Genomic DNA, 23,320 nt, shown 5'->3' with positions numbered 1-23,320 from the left:
TGAAACATGCTGGTTTGCAGTACAATAGGAAGTGCATATGAAATTCATATTTTGGGTGTCTGAAAAATGATTTTTTATAATTAAAATGAATATAAATTCAAAATTAAATTGAAATCGCCACCTTAAATATTAGTACAAATTAGCCCCTCCCACCAGTTTCACGTATGGACACGAAAATAGCTGGAGACGTCTATCATGACAAGTCTCATGTAACCGAATTTGAAAACAAACAGGAAGTCAACCATCTCGGCCAAAATCTGGGGTCGTACTCCAAACAAGTCCTCTTCGGGACTTTGACCAAATAACTCGCTTTTAAAGGGGAACATTATCACCAGACCTATGTAAGCGTCAATATATACCTTGATGTTGCAGAAAAAAGACCATATATTTTTTTAACCGATTTCCGAACTCTAAATGGGTGAATTTTGGCGAATTAAACGCCTTTCTAATATTCGCTCGCGGAGCGAATATTAGATCGGGAAGCAATCCGCCATTTTCTCAAACACCGAGTCAAATCAGCTCTGTTATTTTCCGTTTTTTCGACTGTTTTCCGTACCTTGGAGACATCATGCCTCGTCGGTGTGTTGTCGGAGGGTGTAACAACACGAACAGGGACGGATTCAAGTTGCACCAGTGGCCCAAAGATGCGAAAGTGATGGCAAGAATGTGTGGATATCCTGCGACACTCAAAGCAGATGCATTTCCAACGATAAAGTCAAAGAAATATGCCGCCAGACCCCCATTGAATCTGCCGGAGTGTGTGAGCAATTCAGGGACAAAGGACCTCGGTAGCACGGCAAGCAATGGCGGCAGTTTGTTCCCGCAGACGAGCGAGCTAAACCCCCTGGATGTCTTGGCTCACACCGTCCCGAAGATGATCAAGAGAAGAATATCGACCCTAGCTTCCCCGGCCTGCTGACATGAGGGTATGTCTACAGAATATATTAATTGATGAAAATTGGGCTGTCTGCACTCTCAAAGTGCATGTTGTTTCCAAATGTATTTCATATGCTGTAAACCTAGTTCATAGTTGTTAGTTTCCTTTAATGCCAAACAAACACATACCAATCGTTGGTTAGAAGGCGATCGCCGAATTCGTCCTCGCTTTCTCCCGTGTCGCTGGCTGTCGTGTCGTTTTCGTCGGTTTCGCTTGCATACGGTTCAAACCGATATGGCTCAATAGCTTCAGTTTCTTCTTCAATTTCGTTTTCGCTACCTGCCTCCACACTACAACCATCCGTTTCAATACATTCGTAATCTGTTGAATCGCTTAAGCCGCTGAAATCCGAGTCTGAATCCGAGCTAATGTCGCTATAGCTTGCTGTTCTTTCCGCCATGTTTGTTTGTGTTGGCTTCACTATGTGACGTCACAGGAAAATGGACGGGTGGTTAAAATCAGGCACTTTGAAGCTTTTTTTAGGGATATTGGGTGATGGGTAAAATTTTGAAAAAAACTTCGAAAAATATAATAAGCCACTGGGAACTGATTTTTAATGGTTTTAACAATTCTGAAATTGTGATAATGTTCCTCTTTAAAATGACATATCCGAGACGTATCGACCATGATAACTTGCGAACAAATTTCGCCTACACCATAGGGTGTGACCGTGGGATGGCGTCAAACTTTGATCTTAAGGCTTGCCAAGAAACACGAAACATTAATAACTCGGCTCCACAAATTCAGATCTTGATCCTAATTGGTAGAAAAGATGACGTTGACACCCTGAAGTGCTGGATGGGTCAGTATTTGTTCATACTAGTGTTGTCCCGGTACCGGTACCAAAATTATTTCGATACTTTTCTAAATAAAGGGGACCACAGAAAATTGCATTTTTAGCTTTATTTTAACAAAAAAAATCTTGCAATACATTAAATATATGTTTCTTATTGCAAGTTTGTCCTTAAATAAAATAGTGAACATACATGACAACTTGTCTTTTGTTAGTAAGTAAACAAACAAAGGCTCCTAATTTAGCTGCTGACATATGCAGTAACACATTGTGTCATTTCTCATTCTATTATTTTGTCAACATTATTAAGGACAAGTGGTAGAAAATGAATTATTAAACTACTTGTTCATTTACTGTTAATATTTTCTTACTTTCTCTTTTAACATGTTCTATCTACACTTCTGTCACAATATAATAATCACTTATTCTTCTGTTGTTTCATACTTTACATTCGTTTTGGATGATATCACAAATTTGGGTATCAATCCGATACCAAGTAGTTACAGGATCATACATTGGTCATATTCAAAGTCCTCATGTGTTCAGGGACATATTTCCTGAGTTTATAAACAATATATACATTTAAAAAAAATTAAAGAAGACGTTGTGATGCCAAAAAATGTCGACGTAATCATAGTAGTATCGACTAGATACACTCTTGTACTTGGTATCATGACTGCGGATGTTAGGTGTAGATCCACCAATGGCGTTTGTTTACACGGACGGGTACTTTTCAGACGTGGTATAATATTGAATATGATTCATTAGTATCGCAGTACTATACTAATACCGGTATGCCGTACAACCCTAGTTCATACCTATTCGTGGTGGGCGGAGCCTGGCGGCAAAAACTGCCCCTCGCCTTCACCAATCAAACTGACATTACGATGAACGAAAGAGATTTGTGTGTGTGAATGGGTGAATGTGGAAATAGTGTCAACGCGCTTTGAGTACGTTGAAGGTAGAAAAGCGCTATACAAGTATAACCCATTTACCATTTTAAAATTAGGAAAAACTTAGACCAGGGGTCACCAACTTTTTTGAAACCAAGAGCTACTTCTTGGGTACTGATTAATGCGAAGGGCTACCAGTTTGATACACACTTAAATAAATTGCCATAAATAGCCAATTTGCTCAATTTACCTTTAACTCTGTTATTATTAATAATTAATGATATTTATCTTTGTGGAAACACTGATCATCTTAATGATTTCTCACAATAAATATATATAGAAACAGATAAATATCAATATGCAACACTTTATTTTTATATTTTCTCTAAATGCACATTTTTCAAATTGAACATTTTCAAATGATCACTTCTAAGACAGTCTTGTGAAATCACAATATCCCATTTTAACTAGCTAGCCACTAACATTTTTTAACAAATCATGAATTACTTTGCACCCTGTTTGTGCAAATAATAACTCATGTAAAATACAAAAGTCAGTCAAAGTTGTTAGAATTTATAACAAATTGGACCAAGCTATATTTCTAACAAAGACAAATAATTATTTCTTCTAGATTTTCCAGAACAAAAATTTTAAAAGAAATTCAAATGACTTTGAAATAAGATTTAAAATTAATTCTACAGATTTTCTAGATTTGCCAGAATAATTTTTTTTGAATTTTAATCATAATAAGTTTGAAGAAATATTTCACATATATTCTTCCTCGAAAAAACAGAAGCTAAAATCCATCCATCCATCCATTTTCTACCGCTTATTCCCTTTTGGGGTCGCGGGGGGCGCTGGAGCCTATCTCAGCTACAATCGGGCGGAAGGCGGGGTACACCCTGGACAAGTCGCCACCTCATCGCAGGGCCAACACAGATAGACAGACAACATTCACACTCACATTCACACACTAGGGTCAATTTAGTGTTGCCAATCAACTTATCCCCAGGTGCATGTCTTTGGAGGTGGGAGGAAGCCGGAGTACCCGGAGGGAACCCACGCAGTCACGGGGAGAACATGCAAACTCCACACAGAAAGATCCCGAGCCCGGGATTGAACCCAAGACTACTCAGGACCTTCGTATTGTGAGGCAGATGCACTAACCCCTCTGCCACCGTGAAGCCCCAGAAGCTAAAATGAAGAATTAAATTAAAATGTATTTATTATTCTTTACAATAAAAAAATAAATAAAAAAATACTTGAACATTGATTTAAATTGTCAGGAAAGAAGAGGAAGGAATTTAAAATGTAAAAAGGTATATGTGTTTAAAAATCCTAAACTAATTTTTAAGGTTGTATTTTTTCTCTAAAATTGTCTTTCTGAAAGTTATAAGAAGCAAAGTAAAAAAAAAAAAAAGAATTTATTTAAACAAGACCAGGTCTTTAAAATATTTTCTTGGATTTTCAAATTCTTTTTGAGTTTTGTCTCTCTTAGAATTAAAAATGTCGAGCAAAGCGAGACAAGCTTGCTAGTAAATAAATAACATTTAAAAAATAGAGGCAGCTCACTGGTAAGTGCTGCTATTTGAGCTATTTTTAGAACAGGCCAGCGGGCGACTCATCTGGTCCTTACGGGCGACCTGGTGCCCGCGGGCACCGCGTTGGTGACCCCTGACTTAGACGGTCTTAAGTCGTTAAGAATCCCCCCGTAGACACTGCAGGACGTACTGTACAGTGTACTATGTTGTACGACGAAGCTAAGATTGACTTCTAGAAGAAATGACGAAAAACTTGCAAAAATGTTCTTTCTAATCACATCCTAAAACGCGTGGTGCCGGGAAAGAGTTAACCGAGACGTCCTTTTGGGGGAATAAGAAGCGTCCTGCACTCTTCCCCCGCCCACCACACTTCATGCACACTCCAAAGCGAGCGAAAGAAACTTACCATGACTTCCTCCTGTTTTTTTTTTGTTTGCCTCTTTCCTGTTAACTCCTCTTAATATTAGTCCTCCCTTGCGAGCGTCCCAAGTGGACGTGTGATAAAAATAGGACTGGGGGCTTTAAAAGTCTGCAGCGGCGTCCTGCCTTCGCTTCTCCTCGTCTTTGCTGGCTGCTCTCTTGTCAGCTTTTCCAATAACAAACCCCCCCCCCGCCTTTTCTGGCCCTGAGTGAGGACTGTTTCCTGGACGCTTTGTGGACGCCCGTGACCCGACTGTCTCGCTGTTCCTTTTTTTTTTTTTTTTGCTGCTAGCCCTGCCTCCCAGCCACATTTGGAGGCGCATTACACACATGTGGTTTGGAGTTTTTTTTTTTTAAAAAGAGGCAGGACTTGGCTGACTGTGTTCGGTTGTCACGGCGACCCGAGGCATGTGCTTTTCCAATGTATGCGTGTGTTCTTCCTCTCAATCAATAAATCAATGTTTATTTAAATAGCCCTGAATCACAAGTGTCTCAAAGGGCTGCACAAGCCACAACGACATCCTCGGTACAGAGCCCACATAAGGGCAAGGAAAAACTCACCCCAGTGGGACGTCGATGTGAATGACTATGAGAAACCTTGGAGAGGACCGCATATGTGGGTAACCCCCCTCTAGTTTCAACATTATTCAACTATAGCAGTGATTTTCAACCTTTTTTGAGCCAAGGCACATTTTTTGTGTTGACAAAATCCGGAGGCACACCACCAGCAGAAATCATTAAACAACGAAACTCAGTTGACAGTAAAAAGTCGTTGTGGCAATTGTTGGATGTGACTTTAAACCATAACCAAGCATGCATCAATATAGCTCTTGTCTCAAAGTAGGTGTACTGTCACCACCTGTCACATCACGCCGTGACTTATTTGGAGTTTTTTTTTGCTGTTTTCTTGTGTGTAGTGTTTTAGTTCTTGTCTTGAGCTCCAGTTTTGGTGGCTTTTTCTCTTTTTTTGGTATTTTCCTGGAGCAGTTTCAGGTCTTCCTTTGAGCGATATTTCCCGCATCTACTTTGTTTTTATCCTTATTCGTGGGGACTTTGTCGATTGTCATGTCATGTTCGGATGTTACATTGTGGACGGCATCTTTGCTCCACAGTAAGTCTTTGCTGTCTTCCAGCATTCTGTTTTTGTTTACTTTGTAGCCAGTTCAGTTTTAGTTTCGTTCTGCATAGCCTTCCCTAAGCTTCAATGCCTTTTCTTAGGGGCACTCACCTTTTGTTTATTTTTGGTTTACGCATTAGACACCTTTTTACCTGCACGCTGCCTGCTGTTTCCGACATCTACAAAGCAATTAGCTACCTGTTGCCACCTACTGATGTGAAAGAGTATTACACGGTTACTCTGCCGAGCTCTAGACAGCACTGACACTCAACAACAACACATCATTTACAGACTATAATTACTGGTTTGCAAAAAATATTTTTTACCCCAATTTGGTGAAATTAGATAATCTCCCACATCACACCAGACTGTATCTCACGACACTAGTGTGCCGTGAGATACAGTCTGGTGTGCCGTGGGAGATTATCTAGTGTGCCGTGAGATACAGTCTGGTGTGCCGTGGGGGATTATCTAATTTCACCGATTTGGGGTACAGTGGTTGAAAAACCCTGAACTATAGCACAAAAAGATAGACTCCCTTTAAAAGGACACAAAGAGAAGGAAAGATAAAGTATTATTTTCACGCCGACGTGCAACATGCAATGACATAAAAAGCAGCTTTTTAATGCACTTTCTGAATCGATCAAAGGATGCGCAGATGTACCTGATGTGGTGACCGGGTGAATCTATATGATCACCAATGGTGTCTGGGGAAAAAAAAACAGCGGTGACGACTTGACGATATTTATTAAAACAGTGTAGAAGCATTTAAGTCCCATCTTAAAACTCATTTGTATACTCTAGCCTTTAAATAGACCCCCTTTTTAGACCAGTTGATCTGCCGTTTCTTTTCTTTTCTGCCCCCCTCTCCCTTGTGGAAGAGGGGGGCAAAAAAAGTGAGTGCCCCAAAGAAAAGGCATTGAAGCTTAGGGAAGGCTATGCAGAATGAAATTAAAACTGAACTGGCTACAAAGTAAACAAAAACAGAATGCTGGACGACAGCAAAGACTTACTGTGGAGCAAAGACGGCGTCCACAATGTACATCCGTACATGACATGACAATCAACAATGTCCCCACAAAGAAGGATAAAAACAAAATAAATATTATTGATTGCTAAAACAAAGTAGATGTGGTACATATCGCTCAAAGGAAGACATGAAACTGCTACAGGAAAATACCAAAAAAAGAGAAAAAGACACCAAAATAGGAGCGCAAGACAAGAACTAAAACACTACACACAGGAAAACAGCAAAAAACTTAAAATAAGTCACGGCGGGATGTGACAGGTGGTGACAGTACACCTACTTTGAGACAAGAGCTATATTGATGCATGCTTGGTTATGGTTTTAAGTCATATCTAACAATTGCGACAACAACTTTTGACTGTCAACTGAGTTTCGTTTTTTAATGATTTCTGCTGGTGGTGTGCCTCCGGATTTTTCCAGTGCAAAAAATGTGCCTTGGCTCAAAAAAAGGTTGAAAAACTGGCCTAGAGAAGCGAACATCCTGCAGACAGACTCAAAAAACAGGTTATAAAAGTATCTGTGCAGCAACACTTACATCAAAGCATAACCAAAACATATTGCCGATTCTCAAACTGTGGTACAGCGCGTGGTACGCGGGGTCCATTTCGTGGTACGCCAAATAATCACTTGATTAAAGTACAGTATTTTATTTTCCTATATTAAAATACAGTGTTACTGTTCAAAATGTGTGTACTGTTACAGTGGCCAAAAATATATATACATTTTTTTTAATGACCACTTAAGTCTACTATGCTACTGTGGATTCACTTTGCCGCTGCACGGAACAGATCAGTGTGTGGATGCAAAACTATTTTCTTCAGCTCAACTCAGACAAAACTGAGATCATTGTCTTTGGCCAACAGAAGCAAAGAGAAACTCTTATTAGTCACCTTGAGACTCTCTCACTGAATCCTAATAATCAAGTTAGATATCTGGGGGTAATAATAGATGGAGACTTGAGTTTTAACATCCACATTAAGTCAATAACATCAGGAGCTTTTTACCACCTAAAACATTGCCAAACTCAGAGGAATAATGTCTAAATCGGACTTAAAAAGACTGATCCATGCCTTTGTCTCCAGCAGGATAGACAACTGTAATAGCATTCTCACTGGGCTCTCTAAACATCCTGTAAAGCAGCTGCAGTACATCCAGAATGCTGCTGCTCGAGTCCTGACTAGAACCAGGAAGTACGACCATATTAGTCCAGTGCTTAGGTTACTGCACTGGCTTCCTGCTACTCAGAGAACAAACTTTAAAACAGCTCTCCTTGTGTACAAGTCTTATCTGACATGTTAGAGACATATGAACCATCTCGAGCTCTGAGAACATCAGGGAGTGGTCCCCTGCTGGTGCCCAGAGTCAGGACCAAACATGGTGAAACTGCGTCTTAGTTTTACGCTCCTAACATCTGGAATAGTCTTCCTGAAGATGTGAGACGAGCCTCAACGTTGGCAATGTTCAAATCCAGCCCGAATACACTTTAATTTTAATTTAATTTTAATTTTATCTACAGCATCTGATTGATTTGAATTAATTATGATTGTTTGAATGATAATCATTTTTCCTTCTTTTGATTTTCTATAAAGCATTTTAAATTGCCTTGAGTACAAATTGTTCTCCTTAAATAAAATTGCCTTGCCTTGCCTACTTGGAGAGCCAAGTGTTTTGTGAGGTGGTACTTGGTGGAAAAAAGTTTGAGAACCCCTCATCTCAACCACAAGGAAGTTTTTTTAAGTGTAAATTGAAATCATCGTAGGCCTCTTTAAGTAAAAGTGTTATTTTCAAACACTTTTTAATCCTATTCGGACCATAGGGCGCACCCGATTATAAGGCCGATGAACGGGTCTATTCAGGTTTATTTTCATACATTAAAGGGGTCATATTTTAATTTTTTTTGCTGGTGGTCTACATAACATGTAATGGTGGTTCTTTGGTCAAAATGTTGCATAGATTATGTTTTACAGATCATCTTCAAGCCGCTTTCTGACCTTTATTTACGTGGCTCACCTTCGGCAGCGTCTTCTCCCCGTCATCTTTGTTGTAGCATGCAAGGACGGGGGTGGAAGACTTGTCAAAAGATGGAGCTAACTGTTTTAATGACATTCAGACTTTACTTAAAAATCAATAACGGAGCAGCATCTCCTCATCCGTGGCTCACTAGTGCAACAACAACACCGGAAATGTGTCCCGTGAAAAAACGTCCGACTGGAATTCTCTAGTACCCAAAGTTCCTTGGGTGAATAATGTAAACTCACTACACCGGTATGTTTTAGCGCTTCCATAGCAAGTCTACTAAAAGATATAAGTTAGAACTTTATGCTACTTTATATTAGAAATGGCAACAGTCACATAACAAGAAGATAGAGAAATCGACTATGGGACTACAAAGGCGAAGGCGCGCAAATTTTCAGGACTTATGCAGATCTCAAATACAGATCAACAGGTATCAGACAAAAAGAAAAGTTGGTTTTGCATAATATTGTGAAACAACACCAGATAATATCTGCTAATAGGTGACATTTTGCGGTCCCTATACACACCATAATAATACTCGTATGTTGAAGCACAGTACGTCTGACTGCGGTAGCCATAATGCTCCAACAATCCATCAAGCGGTGCTGCTTCATAGCTTACCAAAGTCGTACTAAAACATTTTGACTGATTTTTGGGCGCCGTGTGTAATGTTCTATATTCTCAATGGAACATTTAAAGTTTTGGTGTCGTTTACTGGCGCCATATCTTGCAGTCTGCACATATCTCTTATGTGTGACTGCCATCTACTGGTCACATTTATTACACCATGTACCAAGTAAAATAGCTTAGAGGTCGGTTAGCACAACCACAATTATTCCATACATTAGGCGCACCGGGTTATAAGGTGCAGTGTTTATTTTTGAGAAAATTAAACGATTTCAAGTGCGCCTTATAGACCAAAAAAATTTTGTAAATAAAAGTCCATGTGCCCATCTGTGGGCTAACGATGTTAAAAAAAAATCCATCGTTTGACAGCACTAATATAAATATATCGTTCACAATCATTATGAAAGACATGACGACGGATGTATTTTTTTTTTTTTAATGAATTCTACCTTGTAAATAAAAGTAAATAAAAGTCAATGGGAGATCCTCTGTTTCTCCCATAAAATCCAATAAATAACCATTCAAAAAGCGCCAAAAATACTCCATTTACATTTGGTGACTTGAATATTAACCAAGTATTAGTGATATTGTTATTATAAGCGCAAACGCAGACAAACTATTTATAGCGGCGCCGTGATCACTTCCGTGTGTCCCTATGTTTACATCCTCGAGTGGTCTGCAGCTTCCTCGCTCCCTGGAAGTTTATTGGATATCAAAAATCATGCCTCTCACCTGGACAGAATAAGTCTGAGGACATATTCCGACAAGTTGGTACACTTTGACAGGACATTTAGGGCTTGAAACTGGCAAGGACGACACGAAAAAACGTGTGTTGCCCCCGACCCCCACCTTGATTCTTCGTGAGGTTTATGAGTCATTCTTCATCTAAATGGGAATATATGAACATCCTAGCAGTTGGCATCCTAATGACGGCAGACATTGTACAGTAAGTGATGTTTTAGAATGTTTGTTGGCTCTCATGAAGGCTGCAGTGAGTAACAAAAAAGCATTGTGATGCATTTTTAAATTATGCTTAAAATTGTCAAAATACTTAAATATTAAATGTTATTATAAATGTGCCCGTTATCTCTTATGTTTGACTGCCATCTACTGGTCACATTTGTAATTACACCATGTACCAAATAAAATAGCTTCGAGGTGGGTAAGCTCAACCGAACTTATTCCTTACATTAGGCGAACCAGGTTATAAGGCGAGTTTTGAGAAGAAAAAGGATTTTAAGTGCGCCTTATAGTCCGGAAAATACGGTCATTTGTTTCCGTTTTTTTTTTCCTAATATAATCCTATTTCTTATTTAAAATTTAAAAATGAAGCTGATATGCTGTCTACCTTGATTACTTACACTTTTGAGAGTCCAAAGTGTCATTTGCAAGTATTATTTGGTTGACCACATTACATATATACTTACGTTATGTATACAAAACCCTAAGAAAGGTGTTTGGATGTATTTTCTTAAGGGCTTTATAGGCTCCTTTGTAAGCGGACTTTTTGATTGCATTTTAATTATTACTAAGAATGCAAAAAATAAAATAAAAAATACATGTGTCCTCATGTCTCTCATAATGATTGTGAACGATAGGCAAAATTCCCCAAAAAAGTGCAGTTCCCCTTTTAAAAGGTTACCGGTTACAGACACTGTTTTGAAACAATTAAAGTCGGTTAATATACATTTACAAAATATTTTGTTCCGGCTTATATGTAAAAAAAATATATATATATATATATATATATTAAAAAAAATTGGTGGGTGCTGCTTAAATACCAGTGCACTTCATAGCTCGGAAAATACGGTACTTTAATTGCAATATATCCAAATTCCAAAGTGTAGTTAATCTTATTTGAAAACATAATTGCTTGACAACACTAATATTAAAATACATACAGTATAGGACAGAGAAGCCCCTTTAAAGGGTGCCAAAGGAAGTGAGTGCAACAAGAGGGCACCCAACAAGAACTAATACTAAAGCAGAGTGGCTTTACAGAAAGTACACATACAAACGTATCATCTCGTTTCCTCATTTGCATTTGAATGAGAACACAATTTAGAGAATGCAAATACTTTCTGTTGCCTGACAGTGAGGGAGGACAAAGCCTCTCTTCTTCTCCACACTCGGCACTGATCACATTCGCTCCGCCGGGCCGGGATGCTGCAGGTTGAAGGAAGCTCGCTTTGATGGTCCGGCCAGCAGACTCCAAGTCCTCGTCGGGACAAACGAGTCGATTGTGGATGGTTATTGGTGTTACTTAAACGAAGTATATGCTGCAATGTGTCACGGGGCTGCAGTGGTTTAGCTACTGTGGTGTTAAACGACACTTTGGGGGTTCAAAACAGCCGTCTAATGGCACCCGTTTGGCTTCGGATGCCGCATCAATGGTCCGTCATCAACGCTAATAAGCAAGAAAATATGGCAGGTTTTCCATTTAAAGGGCAGCGCTGACCACATTTCCATTTAACTCCTACAGAAGGCAGAATGAAAAGGCAGGCTTTGTGCCACCCGCAGGGCAGCCATGAGAGAAAAAAAAAAAAAGAATAGCAATCATTGTCAAGCAGCCCAGGCGGGTCTTGGACCTCTGATTCTTAGGTGGGCAGAAAGTGCTAGTTGTTCCCAAGACTGCATGTCGAGCTCTGTGTGCTGATGTATTCATCACACACTCATAGGATGCAATTACATCCAATACAAAGGCAACGTTGAAAATTGAAAGGTATAGCTCTGCAGACCTCCGCCAAGGCTGGAAAGTCACTCTTTCGGCTGCAAAATCATGAATTCTTGTTGCATTTCTGTTAGAGATGTTTTCAGAGTCAGAATCAGAATCGTTTTATTGCCATTGTTTGAGAACGGGTTCACAAAGTAGGAATTTTTCAAAACACATATCACACAGATTTGGTAATAAAAAGAGCAGTAACTGAGCTATCAGATCTTGTTATTGTTCATGTGCCTGATGGCCGAGGGGAAAAAACTGTGGAGGTGTGGGTTTGGATGGACCGTAGTCTCCTGCCTGAGGGGAGAATACAGGTAAAAGCCAGTAAATTAGAATATTTTGAAAAACTTGATTTATTTCAGTAATTGCATTCAAAAGGTGTAACTTGTACATTATATTTATTCATTGCACACAGACTGATGCATTCAAATGTTTATTTCATTTAATTTTGATGATTTGAAGTGGCAACAAATGAAATCCAAAATTCCGTGTGTCACAAAATTAGAATATTACTTAAGGCTAATACAAAAAAGGGATTTTTAGAAATGTTGGCCAACTGAAAAGTATGAAAATGAAAAATATGAGCATGTACAATACTCAATACTTGGTTGGAGCTCCTTTTGCCTCAATTACTGCGTTAATGCGGCGTGGCATGGAGTCGATGAGTTTCTGGCACTGCTCAGGTGTTATGAGAGCCCAGGTTGCTCTGATAGTGGCCTTCAACTCTTCTGCGTTTTTGGGTCTGGCATTCTGCATCTTCCTTTTCACAATACCCCACAGATTTTCTATGGGGCTAAGGTCAGGGGAGTTGGCGGGCCAATTTAGAACAGAAATACCATGGTCCGTAAACCAGGCACGGGTAGATTTTGCGCTGTGTGCAGGCGCCAAGTCCTGTTGGAACTTGAAATCTCCATCTCCATAGAGCAGGTCAGCAGCAGGAAGCATGAAGTGCTCTAAAACTTGCTGGTAGACGGCTGCGTTGACCCTGGATCTCAGGAAACAGAGTGGACCGACACCAGCAGATGACATGGCACCCCAAACCATCACTGATGGTGGAAACTTTACACTAGACTTCAGGCAACGTGGATCCTGTGCCTCTCCTGTCTTCCTCCAGACTCTGGGACCTCGATTTCCAAAGGAAATGCAAAATTTGCATGGTTGGGTGATGGTTTGAGGTGCCATGTCATCTGCTGGTGTCGGTCCACTCTGTTTCCTGAGATCCAGGGTCAACGCAGCCGTCTACCAGCAAGTTTTAGAGCACTTCATGCTTCCTGCTGCTGACCTGCTCTATGGAGATGGAGATTTCAAGTTCCAACAGGACTTGGCGCCTGCACACAGCGCAAAATCTACCCGTGCCTGGTTTACGGACCATGGTATTTCTGTTCTAAATTGGCCCGCCAACTCCCCTGACCTTAGCCCCATAGAAAATCTGTGGGGTATTGTGAAAAGGAAGATGCAGAATGCCAGACCCAAAAACGCAGAAGAGTTGAAGGCCACTATCAGAGCAACCTGGGCTCTCATAACACCTGAGCAGTGCCAGAAACTCATCGACTCCATGCCACGCCGCATTAACGCAGTAATTGAAGCAAAAGGAGCTCCAACCAAGTATTGAGTATTGCACATGCTCATATTTTTCATTTTCATACTTTTCAGTTGGCCAACATTTCTAAAAATCCCTTTTTTGTATTAGCCTTAAGTAATATTCTAATTTTGTGACACACGGAATTTTGGATTTTCATTTGTTGCCACTTCAAATCATCAAAATTAAATGAAATAAACATTTGAATGCATCAGTCTGTGTGCAATGAATAAATATAATGTACAAGTTACACCTTTTGAATGCAATTACTGAAATACATCAAGTTTTTCAAAATATTCTAATTTACTGGCTTTTACCTGTAGTGTGTGTCCAGGGTGAGAAGAGTCAGCTGTGATCCGACCCACACGCCTCCTGGTCCTGGAGGAAAACAAGTCCTGGAGGGTTGGGAGCTTGCAGCCAATCACCTTCTCAGCAGCACGTACCATGCGCTGCAGTCGATGCTTATCCTGGACTGTGGCGCCGGGGAACCACACGGTGATGGAGGAGGTCAGGATGGACTCAATGATGGCACCTTAAGTTTCCTCAGCTGCCGCAGGAAGTACATCCTCCGCTGGGCCTTCTTGATGAGGGAGCTGATGGTTGACTCCCACTTGAGGTCTTGGGTGATGGTGGTGCCCAAGAAACGGAAGGAGTCCACAATGGAGACGGGGGTGGGAGAGTCAATCAGGGTGAGGGGGGGATGGTGGGGCTGTGACTTTCCTGAAGTCCATGATCATCTCCACTGTTTTCTGGGCAGGTTGTTGTGGCTGCACCAGGACGCCAACCGGTCCACCTCTCTCTGTATCTCTTATGTGTGACTGCCATCTACTGGGCACACTCATCACTACACCATGTACCAAATAAAATAGCTTTGAGGTCGGTAAGCACAACCAGAAATATTCCGTACATCAGGTGGACAGGGTTATAAGGCGCACTGTTGATTTCTGAGAAAATAAAACGATTTTAAGTGCGCCTTATAGTCCAAAAAATAGACTAAATAAAAGCCCATGCGCCCATCTGTGGGGTAACACAGCACTAATATAAGTATATCGTTCATAATTATTATGAAAGACATGACGGGTGTATTAAATTTTTTTTAATGCATTCTACTTTGTAAATAAAAGTAAATAAAAGTCAATGGGAGCTCCTCTATTTCCAGATTTTGGCTGTATTGATCCACCGTGTCGTGGCGACCGGCAAATATAGAAAGTCTGCGTATATTTAGAAGAAGATAGAGGAAAAAAAGAAGCTTATAGACTAAGGGGTCACAGACTACAAAGGCGGACGTGCGCAAATTTTCAGGACATATGCAGATCCCAAATACACATCAACAGGTACCAGAAAATAAGACAAGTTGGTTTTGCATACAATTGCGAGACAACACCAGATACTGTCTGCTAATAGGTGCCATTTTGCCGTCCTTATACACACCATAATAATACTTGTATCTTGAAGCACAGTACGTCTGACTACGGTAGCCGTAATGCTCCGACAACCCATCAAACGGCATGGCTTCATAGCTTACCAAAGTTGTACTAAAGCATTTTGACTGATTTTTGGGCGCTGTTTGTAATGTTCTATATTGTCAATCAATCAATCAATCAATTCCTTTATTGTCATTGTCATTATAACACTTAAGTCATACATGAACAACAAGATTTTGTTTGAGCTTTGTCCAGCGGCATAGAAACTGCATTGATGTGCAGGTTAACAATAGTTTATATTTTAGCATTGTCAGGAAGATCGATCAATGGAACATTTGAAGTTTTGGTGTCGTTTACTGGCGCCATCTTGCAGTCTGCACATATCTCTTATGTGTGACTGCCAGAGGTGGGACCAAGTCACAAGTAAGTCTCAAGTCTTTGCCCTCAAGTCCGAGTCAAGTCCCGAGTCAAGACAGGCAAGCCACGAGTCAAGTCCAAAGTCAAGACTGGAAAGTCTCAAGTCAAGTCCTAAGTCCTGCATTTTGAGTTTCGAGTCCTTTCAAGTCCTTTTAACCACAGACTAATATATTAACACAGATTGTGTATGCTTTTCAAACGCTGTATTTATTTATTAAAACAAGTGCATTTTAAATTGCAGGAAAGAAAATTGTGCTGACATTGCACTTTATAATAGCACTATTAACCAGTCATTTTAAACATTAACTCATTCCTTTACAGAACAAACACATTGAAAAATAAAGTGCAAATGTACTTATTTGTACAAAAGTGTTAACATTGAAAAAACATGACATATACGTGAACATAACAAAAAAGTTGTACTTATTATATGTCAGCGGGCCCTATGCTGCATTGCATTTGCAAAAGACCAAATTAGCCAAGAGTCTGTCAGTCATTTGTGCACGATGGGGGCGTAGTATGATGCCACCATGGCTGAAAACTCGCTCCACTGGAGCACTGGAGGCAGGCACTGCCAAGACTCTCATGGCCACTCGGAACAGTGAAGGAAGAGTCTTCATGTTCAATGCCCAGAACAAAAGGGGGAGAGAGTTTTTTTGGGTTGGTGCACTACTTGTAAGTGTATCTTGTGTTTTTTATGTTGATTTAATTAAAAAAAAAAAAGAAAAAAAAAATTATTTCTTGTGCGGCCCGATACCAATCGATCCACGGACCAGTACCGGGCCGCGGCCCGGTGGTTGGGGACCACTGAGGTAAACAACCAACAGTATGTCAGAAAGCTAGCTAAAACGGTACACATATTCATAATATAGTATACATTTTAACTGACCTTTATTTTACTATTTTTGTCTTTTTTTAGGTGGCTAAAATACGCGGTGCTGCTGACCGCCGTCTAACGTTACGTGTGATATATTGACTAACGTAACCCTGCTTAAAAAAATCACTGAACAAAAAGTATGAATAAGGTAGTGAACTGCAACAGATTCCCGTGTTTGCAATAACGTTATAACGTTAGCAGTGAGTTTACAGCCTCACTGATTTAACTACACAGCAAATAAAAGTCACGTTACTTAGCCAATAAACGTTATCTTACATTCAAAACTTACCGTTCTTTGTGCAACTTCAAATGCCGGACGAAGTTGGAAGTTGTTGCCTCTCCATCAGTAATTTTCGAACCGCATGTGTTGCATACTGCAAACCGTTTTGTGTTGACCACCTCGTAATTTTTATACCCAAACGAAATTATTTTAGGTATCATTTTTTGTTCACTGGCGTGTGGTTTGGACATGTCTTCTTCGTTGGTTGTCCTGCAATTTGATTGGATGAATGCTGTGTGATGAAAACAAAGTAGATCTAATTTGATTGGCTGTTGTACTGAGACCACACCAGCTGACACACGCAACGCTGATAGACAAGTACACAATGAAAAATACGGAGCGCTCCCGAATAACTTTTTCATCTTTGGGTTTTGGGGAAAGTAGCAAGTCATGTCAAGTCATGTCAATTCAAAAGGCTCAAGTCCAAGTGAAGTCACAAGTCATTGATGTTAAAGTCTAAGTCGAGTTGCAAGTCTTTTTACATTTTGTCAAGTCGAGTCTAAAGTCATCAAATTCATGACTCGAGTCTGACTCGAGTCCAAGTCATGTGACTCGAGTCCACACCTCTGGTGACTGCCATAATATGGGACCGTTTTTCATTTGATGTGTATCCATACCTGGTAGTACCGATGTATTTCGGTCGGTACCTATAAAAAGCGGCAAATTTAGTACCCATCTCTATCATCCACAGTGCGAAACCGCTTCTAAGATACAAATTTTCACCACCATGGTGGAGAAAAAGAACCCAAAAACTTTCTTTCAAGTTCACTGGAGGACTAGAGGAAATAAGAATGGCTAAGGATGCTATACACACACGAGCAAGAAACTAACCACCAAAGCTTCCATGAAAAGTAATGGTGATGGACCCAAATGTCCATACTATGTGACCCCAAAAAGCGGGAGACGGAGAGGCGACGTGGGGGTAAGACAAGTATTTTAAAAATTCTCAACACAGGTAACAGCAGCTCACAGGCATGCTAACAGAGTCAGTAAACGAAACAATCCTCGAGCCCTGACTGAAGGGCGAGGCAGGCGTAAATAGAAGCCTGCTGATTAGCAACCATTACCAGGCGTGGCCGAGCTGCCGATCAGCGACAGGTGAGGGTTAAGAAGCGCTGAGGGAGACAAACAGGAAGTGGAACTAAAATAAGCGCGCTGGCTAGGAGATCAACACAAACGGAAACAGAACATGTGACACCTGATGTGACGGGTCGTCACAAATATTTTGTATAGTGTTAGAATATAAAAGGTACTAAAGTGTATTACGAAATACTTTTGTTTACAAAGTCAGGGAGTAAATCTCTGCATACAGGGAGATAATAGTAATGTTGCTTTCTTTTTAGTTATTGTGCATTTGACACTTTATTTTGTAAAAACAAAGTATATACGGTATGTCACATTTAATACCACAAATGTATTATATATGTGATTCAAATTACTAGAAAATTCTAGCTTCATAAAAATGTGAAACTGCATTGACTTTAGTTACACTAGGAAAGGGATTCATAAGGCCCCATTCGTCACGGTTTACCTGACACATGAAACGTGACAAATTTGGAGGGGCGCACTATCCACTTCAAAAGCCAGACGGCAGTAGGGTGTTGAATATTTAAACATGTGTTTTGTTGCAATTCTAACTTTGACCACAGCGTTCGTTGCTATGTAACGGGGCCCTTTCCATCATTTTCAGCAGAATGCATTGCAAAATGATTAACCCCCTCACCCTCCTCTCACGCGAGATCTACCCAGGACTGAAGCCATATGAATCCCTTCCCTACTGTACTTTCTATAAAGCATGTGAAGTTCTATAATTTATTGTCAAAGTATCAGATCGGGAATCAAAATCAGATCGGATTTGAGGCCCAGAAACCAAATCTGGATCGGAGGCCAAGAATGGTAATCGGGACATTTCTAATTTCATTCTTGTAACGCGACTACAGCAAGGTTTTTTTGTTTTTTTTTATCGCTGCTCCATCTGCTGGATCTTTTGGGTCAGTTATCCACTTGACCTTAATGCAAGTGGCCAAAGACTACAAATGCTCTTTGCAATGGATTGCTTCAAAACAGCCTCTGTCGTTATAAAGGATCTTTGACTAGTGTTCCAAGTGTTGAGGTTGAATACGGGCAAGTAAATCGAGCGCAATTTTTTTTGTTTTCTTCCAAGAACTTGTTGTTGCACGTGTCAAAAAAAAAAAAAAAAAAAAAAAAAGCCATTTTCCAAAGATCGCCACATCTGTTAAGTTCCGTTCCACGCCGTTGTGTAGGCTCCCAGATAGGATGACATTTACCGCTTGTTATGTCACGGAATATGTCAGCTTAAACCGTCGCCGCGTTCTGTGCAAGCTCGACTTTTTTTTCCCCCTTAGGATTGTGATCCGTCATCCACGACGCCGCCAGTTCCAAAACCCAAAAAGACCGCCTGTAGGACAAAACACGGGTCACGCTAAACGCTTGCACCTCTCCTTGTTCTCCTCCTGTCCCATTGCGTATTTCTGCGGGAATGGGACGGTGCAGCGTGCCAGCAACCTGACAGTTCCTGGTTCAATCCCCAACTTCTACCAACCTAGTCATGTCCGTTGTGTCCTTGAGCAAGACACTTCACCCTTGCTCCTGATGGGTCGTGGTTAGCGCCTTGCATGGCAGCTCCCTCCATCAGTGTGTGAATGTGTGTGTGAATGGGTGAATGTGGAAATAGTGTCAAAGCGCTTTGAGTACCTTGAAGTAGGGCTGGGCGATATATCGATATACTCGATATATCGCGGGTTTGTCTCTGTGCGATATAGAAAATGACTACCGTATTTTTTGGAGTATAAGTCGCTCCGGAGTATAAGTCTCACCTGCCGAAAATGAATAATAAAGAAGGAAAAAAACATATATAAGTCGCATTTTTGGGGGAAATTTATTTGATAAAACCCAACACCAAGAATAGACATTTGAAAGGTAATTTAAAATAAATAAAGAATAGTGAACAACAGGCTGAATAAGTTATATGAGGCATAAATAACCAACTGAGAACGCGCCTGGTATGTTAACGTAACATATTATGGTAAGAGTCATTCAAATAACTATAACATATAGAACATGCTATACGTTTACCAAACAATCTGTCACTCCTAAACGCTAAATCCCATGAAATCTTATACGTCTAGTCTCTTACGTGAATAAGCTAAATAATATTATTTGATATTTTACGGTAATGTGTTAACAATTTCACACATAAGTCGCTCCTGAGAATAAGTCGCACTATGAAAAAAACTGCGACTTATAGTCCGAAAAATACGGTATATTGTGATATTGGAGTATACGTTCTCACGCAGTTGCTTTTAGCTGCGGGCATTAGACTACAGGCTTTTTTCACTCATTCTTGTCTCTCTTTCTCACAGAGACTTAAAGGGGAACATTATCACAAATTCAGAATTGTTAAAACCATTAAAACTCAGTTCCCAGTGGCTTATTGTATTTTTCGAAGTTTTTTTCAAAATTTTACCCATCACGCAATATCCCTAAAAAAAGCTTCAAAGTGCCTGATTTTAACCATCGTTATAAACACCCGTCCATTTTCCTGTGACGTCACATAGTGAAGCCAACACAAACAAACATGGCGGAAAGAACAGCGAGCTGTAGCGACATTAGCTCGGATTCAGACTCGGATTTCAGCGGCTTAAGCGATTCAACAGATTACGAATGTATTGAAACGGATGGTTGTAGTGTGGAGGCAGGTAGCGAAACGAAATTGAAGAAGAAACTGAAGCTATTGAGCCATATCGGTTTGAACCGTATGCAAGCGAAACCGACGAAAACGACACGACAGCCAGCGACACGGGAGAAAGCGAGGACGAATTCGGCGATCGCCTTCTAACCAACGATTGGTATGTGTTTGTTTGGCATTAAAGGAAACTAACAACTATGAACTAGGTTTACAGCATATGAAATACATTTGGCAACAACGTGCACTTTGAGAGTGCAGACAGCCAAATTTTTATCAATTAATATATTCTGTAGACATACCCTCATCCGCGCTCTTTTCCTGAAAGCTGATCTGTCCAGTTTAAGGGACGGTGTGAGTCAAGACATCCAGGGGGTTTAGCTCGCTCGTCTGCGGGAACAAACTGCCGCCCTTGCTTGCCGTTCTACCGAGGTCCTTTGTCCCTGAATTGCTCACACACTCCGGTAGATTCAATGGGGGTCTGGCGGCAGATTTCTTTGACTTTATCGTTGGAAATGCATCTGCTTTGAGTGTCGCAGGATATCCACACATTCTTGCCATCTCTGTCGTAGCATAGCTTTCGTCGGTAAAGTGTGCGGAACAAACGTCCAATTTCTTGCCACTTTCGCATCTTTGGGCCACTGGTGCAACTTGAATCTGTCCCTGTTCGTGTTGTTACACCCTCCGACAACACACCGACGAGGCATGATGTCTCCAAGGTACGGAAAACAGTCGAAAAAACGGAAAATAACAGAGCTGTTTTGACCCGGTGTTTGAGAAAATGGCGGATTGCTTCCCGATGCGACGTCACGTTGTGACGTCATCGCTTCGAGAGCGAATATTAGAAAGGCGTTTAATTCGCCAAAATTCACCCATTTAGAGTTCGGAAATCGGTTAAAAAAATATATGGTCTTTTTTCTGCAACATCAAAGTATATATTGACGCGTACATAGGTCTGGTGATAATGTTCCCCTTTAAAACAAGCGCACCTTCTAACATACGTCACATACTGTCGCAACGTCACACGCCCTCGCGGAGCAGAGAGGTAGCAGCATGGGTAACATTAGCTGTGATGCTAGCGGAGTGGTGCGAGTGGTAATACGAGAGAAAGAAGGTGCGAATCTGGTAACAAATGAAGGAAGAATTAATTCCTAAGAAAAACAGCACGGGGTCCATCGTCTGGCGGTGGTTTGGCTTCAAGCGGGAAGATGTCGAACAAGTATGCGGCAAAAGCGTTGCTACAAAAAGTAGCACCTACTGCTAATTTGTAGTAGGGCTGGGCGATATATCGATATACGCGATATATCGCGGGTTTGCCTCTGTGCGATATAGAAAATGACTATCGTGATATCGAGTATACGTTCTCACGCAGTTGCTTTTAGCTGCGGGCATTACACTTCAGGCTCTTCTCACTCTTTCCTGTGTCTGCTTCTCACAGACAGCAAGTGCACCTTCTTACACACGCCACATACTGTCACGTCATACGTCACATACGTATACGCCCTCCCCGAGCAGAGAGGTAGCAGCATGGCTAACGTTAGCTGTGATGCTAGCGGTAATACAAGAGAAAGAAGGTGAGAATCTGGTAACAAATGGAGGAAGAATTAATTCCCCCAAAAAACAGCAGGGGGTCCATCGTCTGGCGGTGGTTTGGCTTCAAGTGGGAATATGTCGAACAGACAACCGTAATTTGTCAAGTGTGGGGCAAAAGCGTTGCTATAAATAGTAGAATTACTGCTGTAACAAACAGTTCAGGGTGTCCCAAGTTACCGGAGTGTGTTAGGTAAGGAGGAGGAGTTTTGTCCCTCCAGAGTTGTTGCCGTAGGGCTGTGATGTAGGGTGTGTGTGGTTGTGGAAGGAGGTGTGTGATGTTGACATTAAAGAAGCGGTGGCTACCGAACCTGCTCTAATGTCTCCCGTTTATTATTTTATTAGATAAGTACACTGTATAGGCGAACCCAGGACACTCGGCTAAACTGCTAATATGTAGCATCATTTGAAAAGTCACCCGCTAGACAATGAAGAGGGCTTACTCCGCACGTCAATATCTCCGTTCGGTGCCACACGTCCACACCATCAAAATGCCGAGGCAAACATTTCCAGATCAACACCGTATGAAAACAATAGTGATTTTTTTAGTTGTGATTTCCTTCTCTGCATGAAAGTTTTAAAGTAGCATATATTAATGCAGTATGAAGAAGAATGTTTTAATGCAGACACATAGAATCATCATACTGCTGCGATTATATGCATCAAGTGTTCATTCAAGGCTGAGGCAAAATATCGAGATATATATCGTGTATCGCGATATGGCCTTAAAATATCGCGATATTAAAAAAAGGCAATATCGCCCTAATTTGTAGCATTATTTGAAAAGTCACCCGCTATAGAATGGAAAGTGCTTGAAAATCCGCATGTCAACATCTCCGTTCGGTGCCATACCCACAAAATGCCCAACAACCATTTCCACATCAACAACGTATGAAAAAAATAGTCAACAACAGAAGGAGATAACATCCACCACATAGCGAAGGACATACACTATTTGATGTCCTATTATACAGCTCATTTTTATTTGACAGTTATTGAAATATCTTGTGTGACATCATGCACAAAAGTGCACTTTATTTGTTTTTAACTATTGTAGTGGCGTTCTGTACAAAAAGTGCACTTTAATTTAATGTTGTTTTGATATGTCATCTTAGTGACATCATGCACAAAAGTGCACTAATAGCTTGTTTTAAAATGTCTCTGACAATCTTGCACTTTCTGTTTTGAATTTACATGAATGTTTGTGCCACTGCCTAATAACTGTTTAATAAATACAGTTTTGGCAAATTGACTTAGTTGTGATTTCCCTCTCTGCATGTAAGTTTAAAATGAGCATATATTAATGCAGTATGAACAAGAATGTTTTAATGTAGACACATAGAATCATCATACTGGT

General features: G+C 40.6%; 1 protein-coding gene across 3 annotated transcripts in view; it reads right to left on the bottom strand.

Moving 5' to 3' along the window:
* sgcd (sarcoglycan, delta (dystrophin-associated glycoprotein)) overlaps positions 1-23,320 on the bottom strand; it is a 547,116-nt gene that overhangs the window by 241,056 nt on the left and 282,740 nt on the right. The window contains exon 1 of one of the 3 annotated variants that reach the window (XM_061962680.2): positions 4,571-5,258. The exons of the other annotated variants lie outside the window; for them this stretch is intronic. Coding sequence (XP_061818664.1) covers positions 4,571-4,573 — 3 coding nt within the window. The 5' untranslated portion in view covers positions 4,574-5,258. Of the gene's footprint in view, positions 1-4,570; positions 5,259-23,320 lie in introns of those variants that run through there. 3 annotated transcript variants of the gene reach the window in all.

The sequence above is a fragment of the Nerophis lumbriciformis genome, linkage group LG09 (genome assembly GCF_033978685.3).
Source record: "Nerophis lumbriciformis linkage group LG09, RoL_Nlum_v2.1, whole genome shotgun sequence".
Classification (NCBI taxonomy): domain Eukaryota; kingdom Metazoa; phylum Chordata; class Actinopteri; order Syngnathiformes; family Syngnathidae; genus Nerophis; species Nerophis lumbriciformis.
The sequence above is the reverse complement of the archived record's forward strand: the minus strand, read 5'-3'. Positions and strand labels throughout refer to the sequence as shown.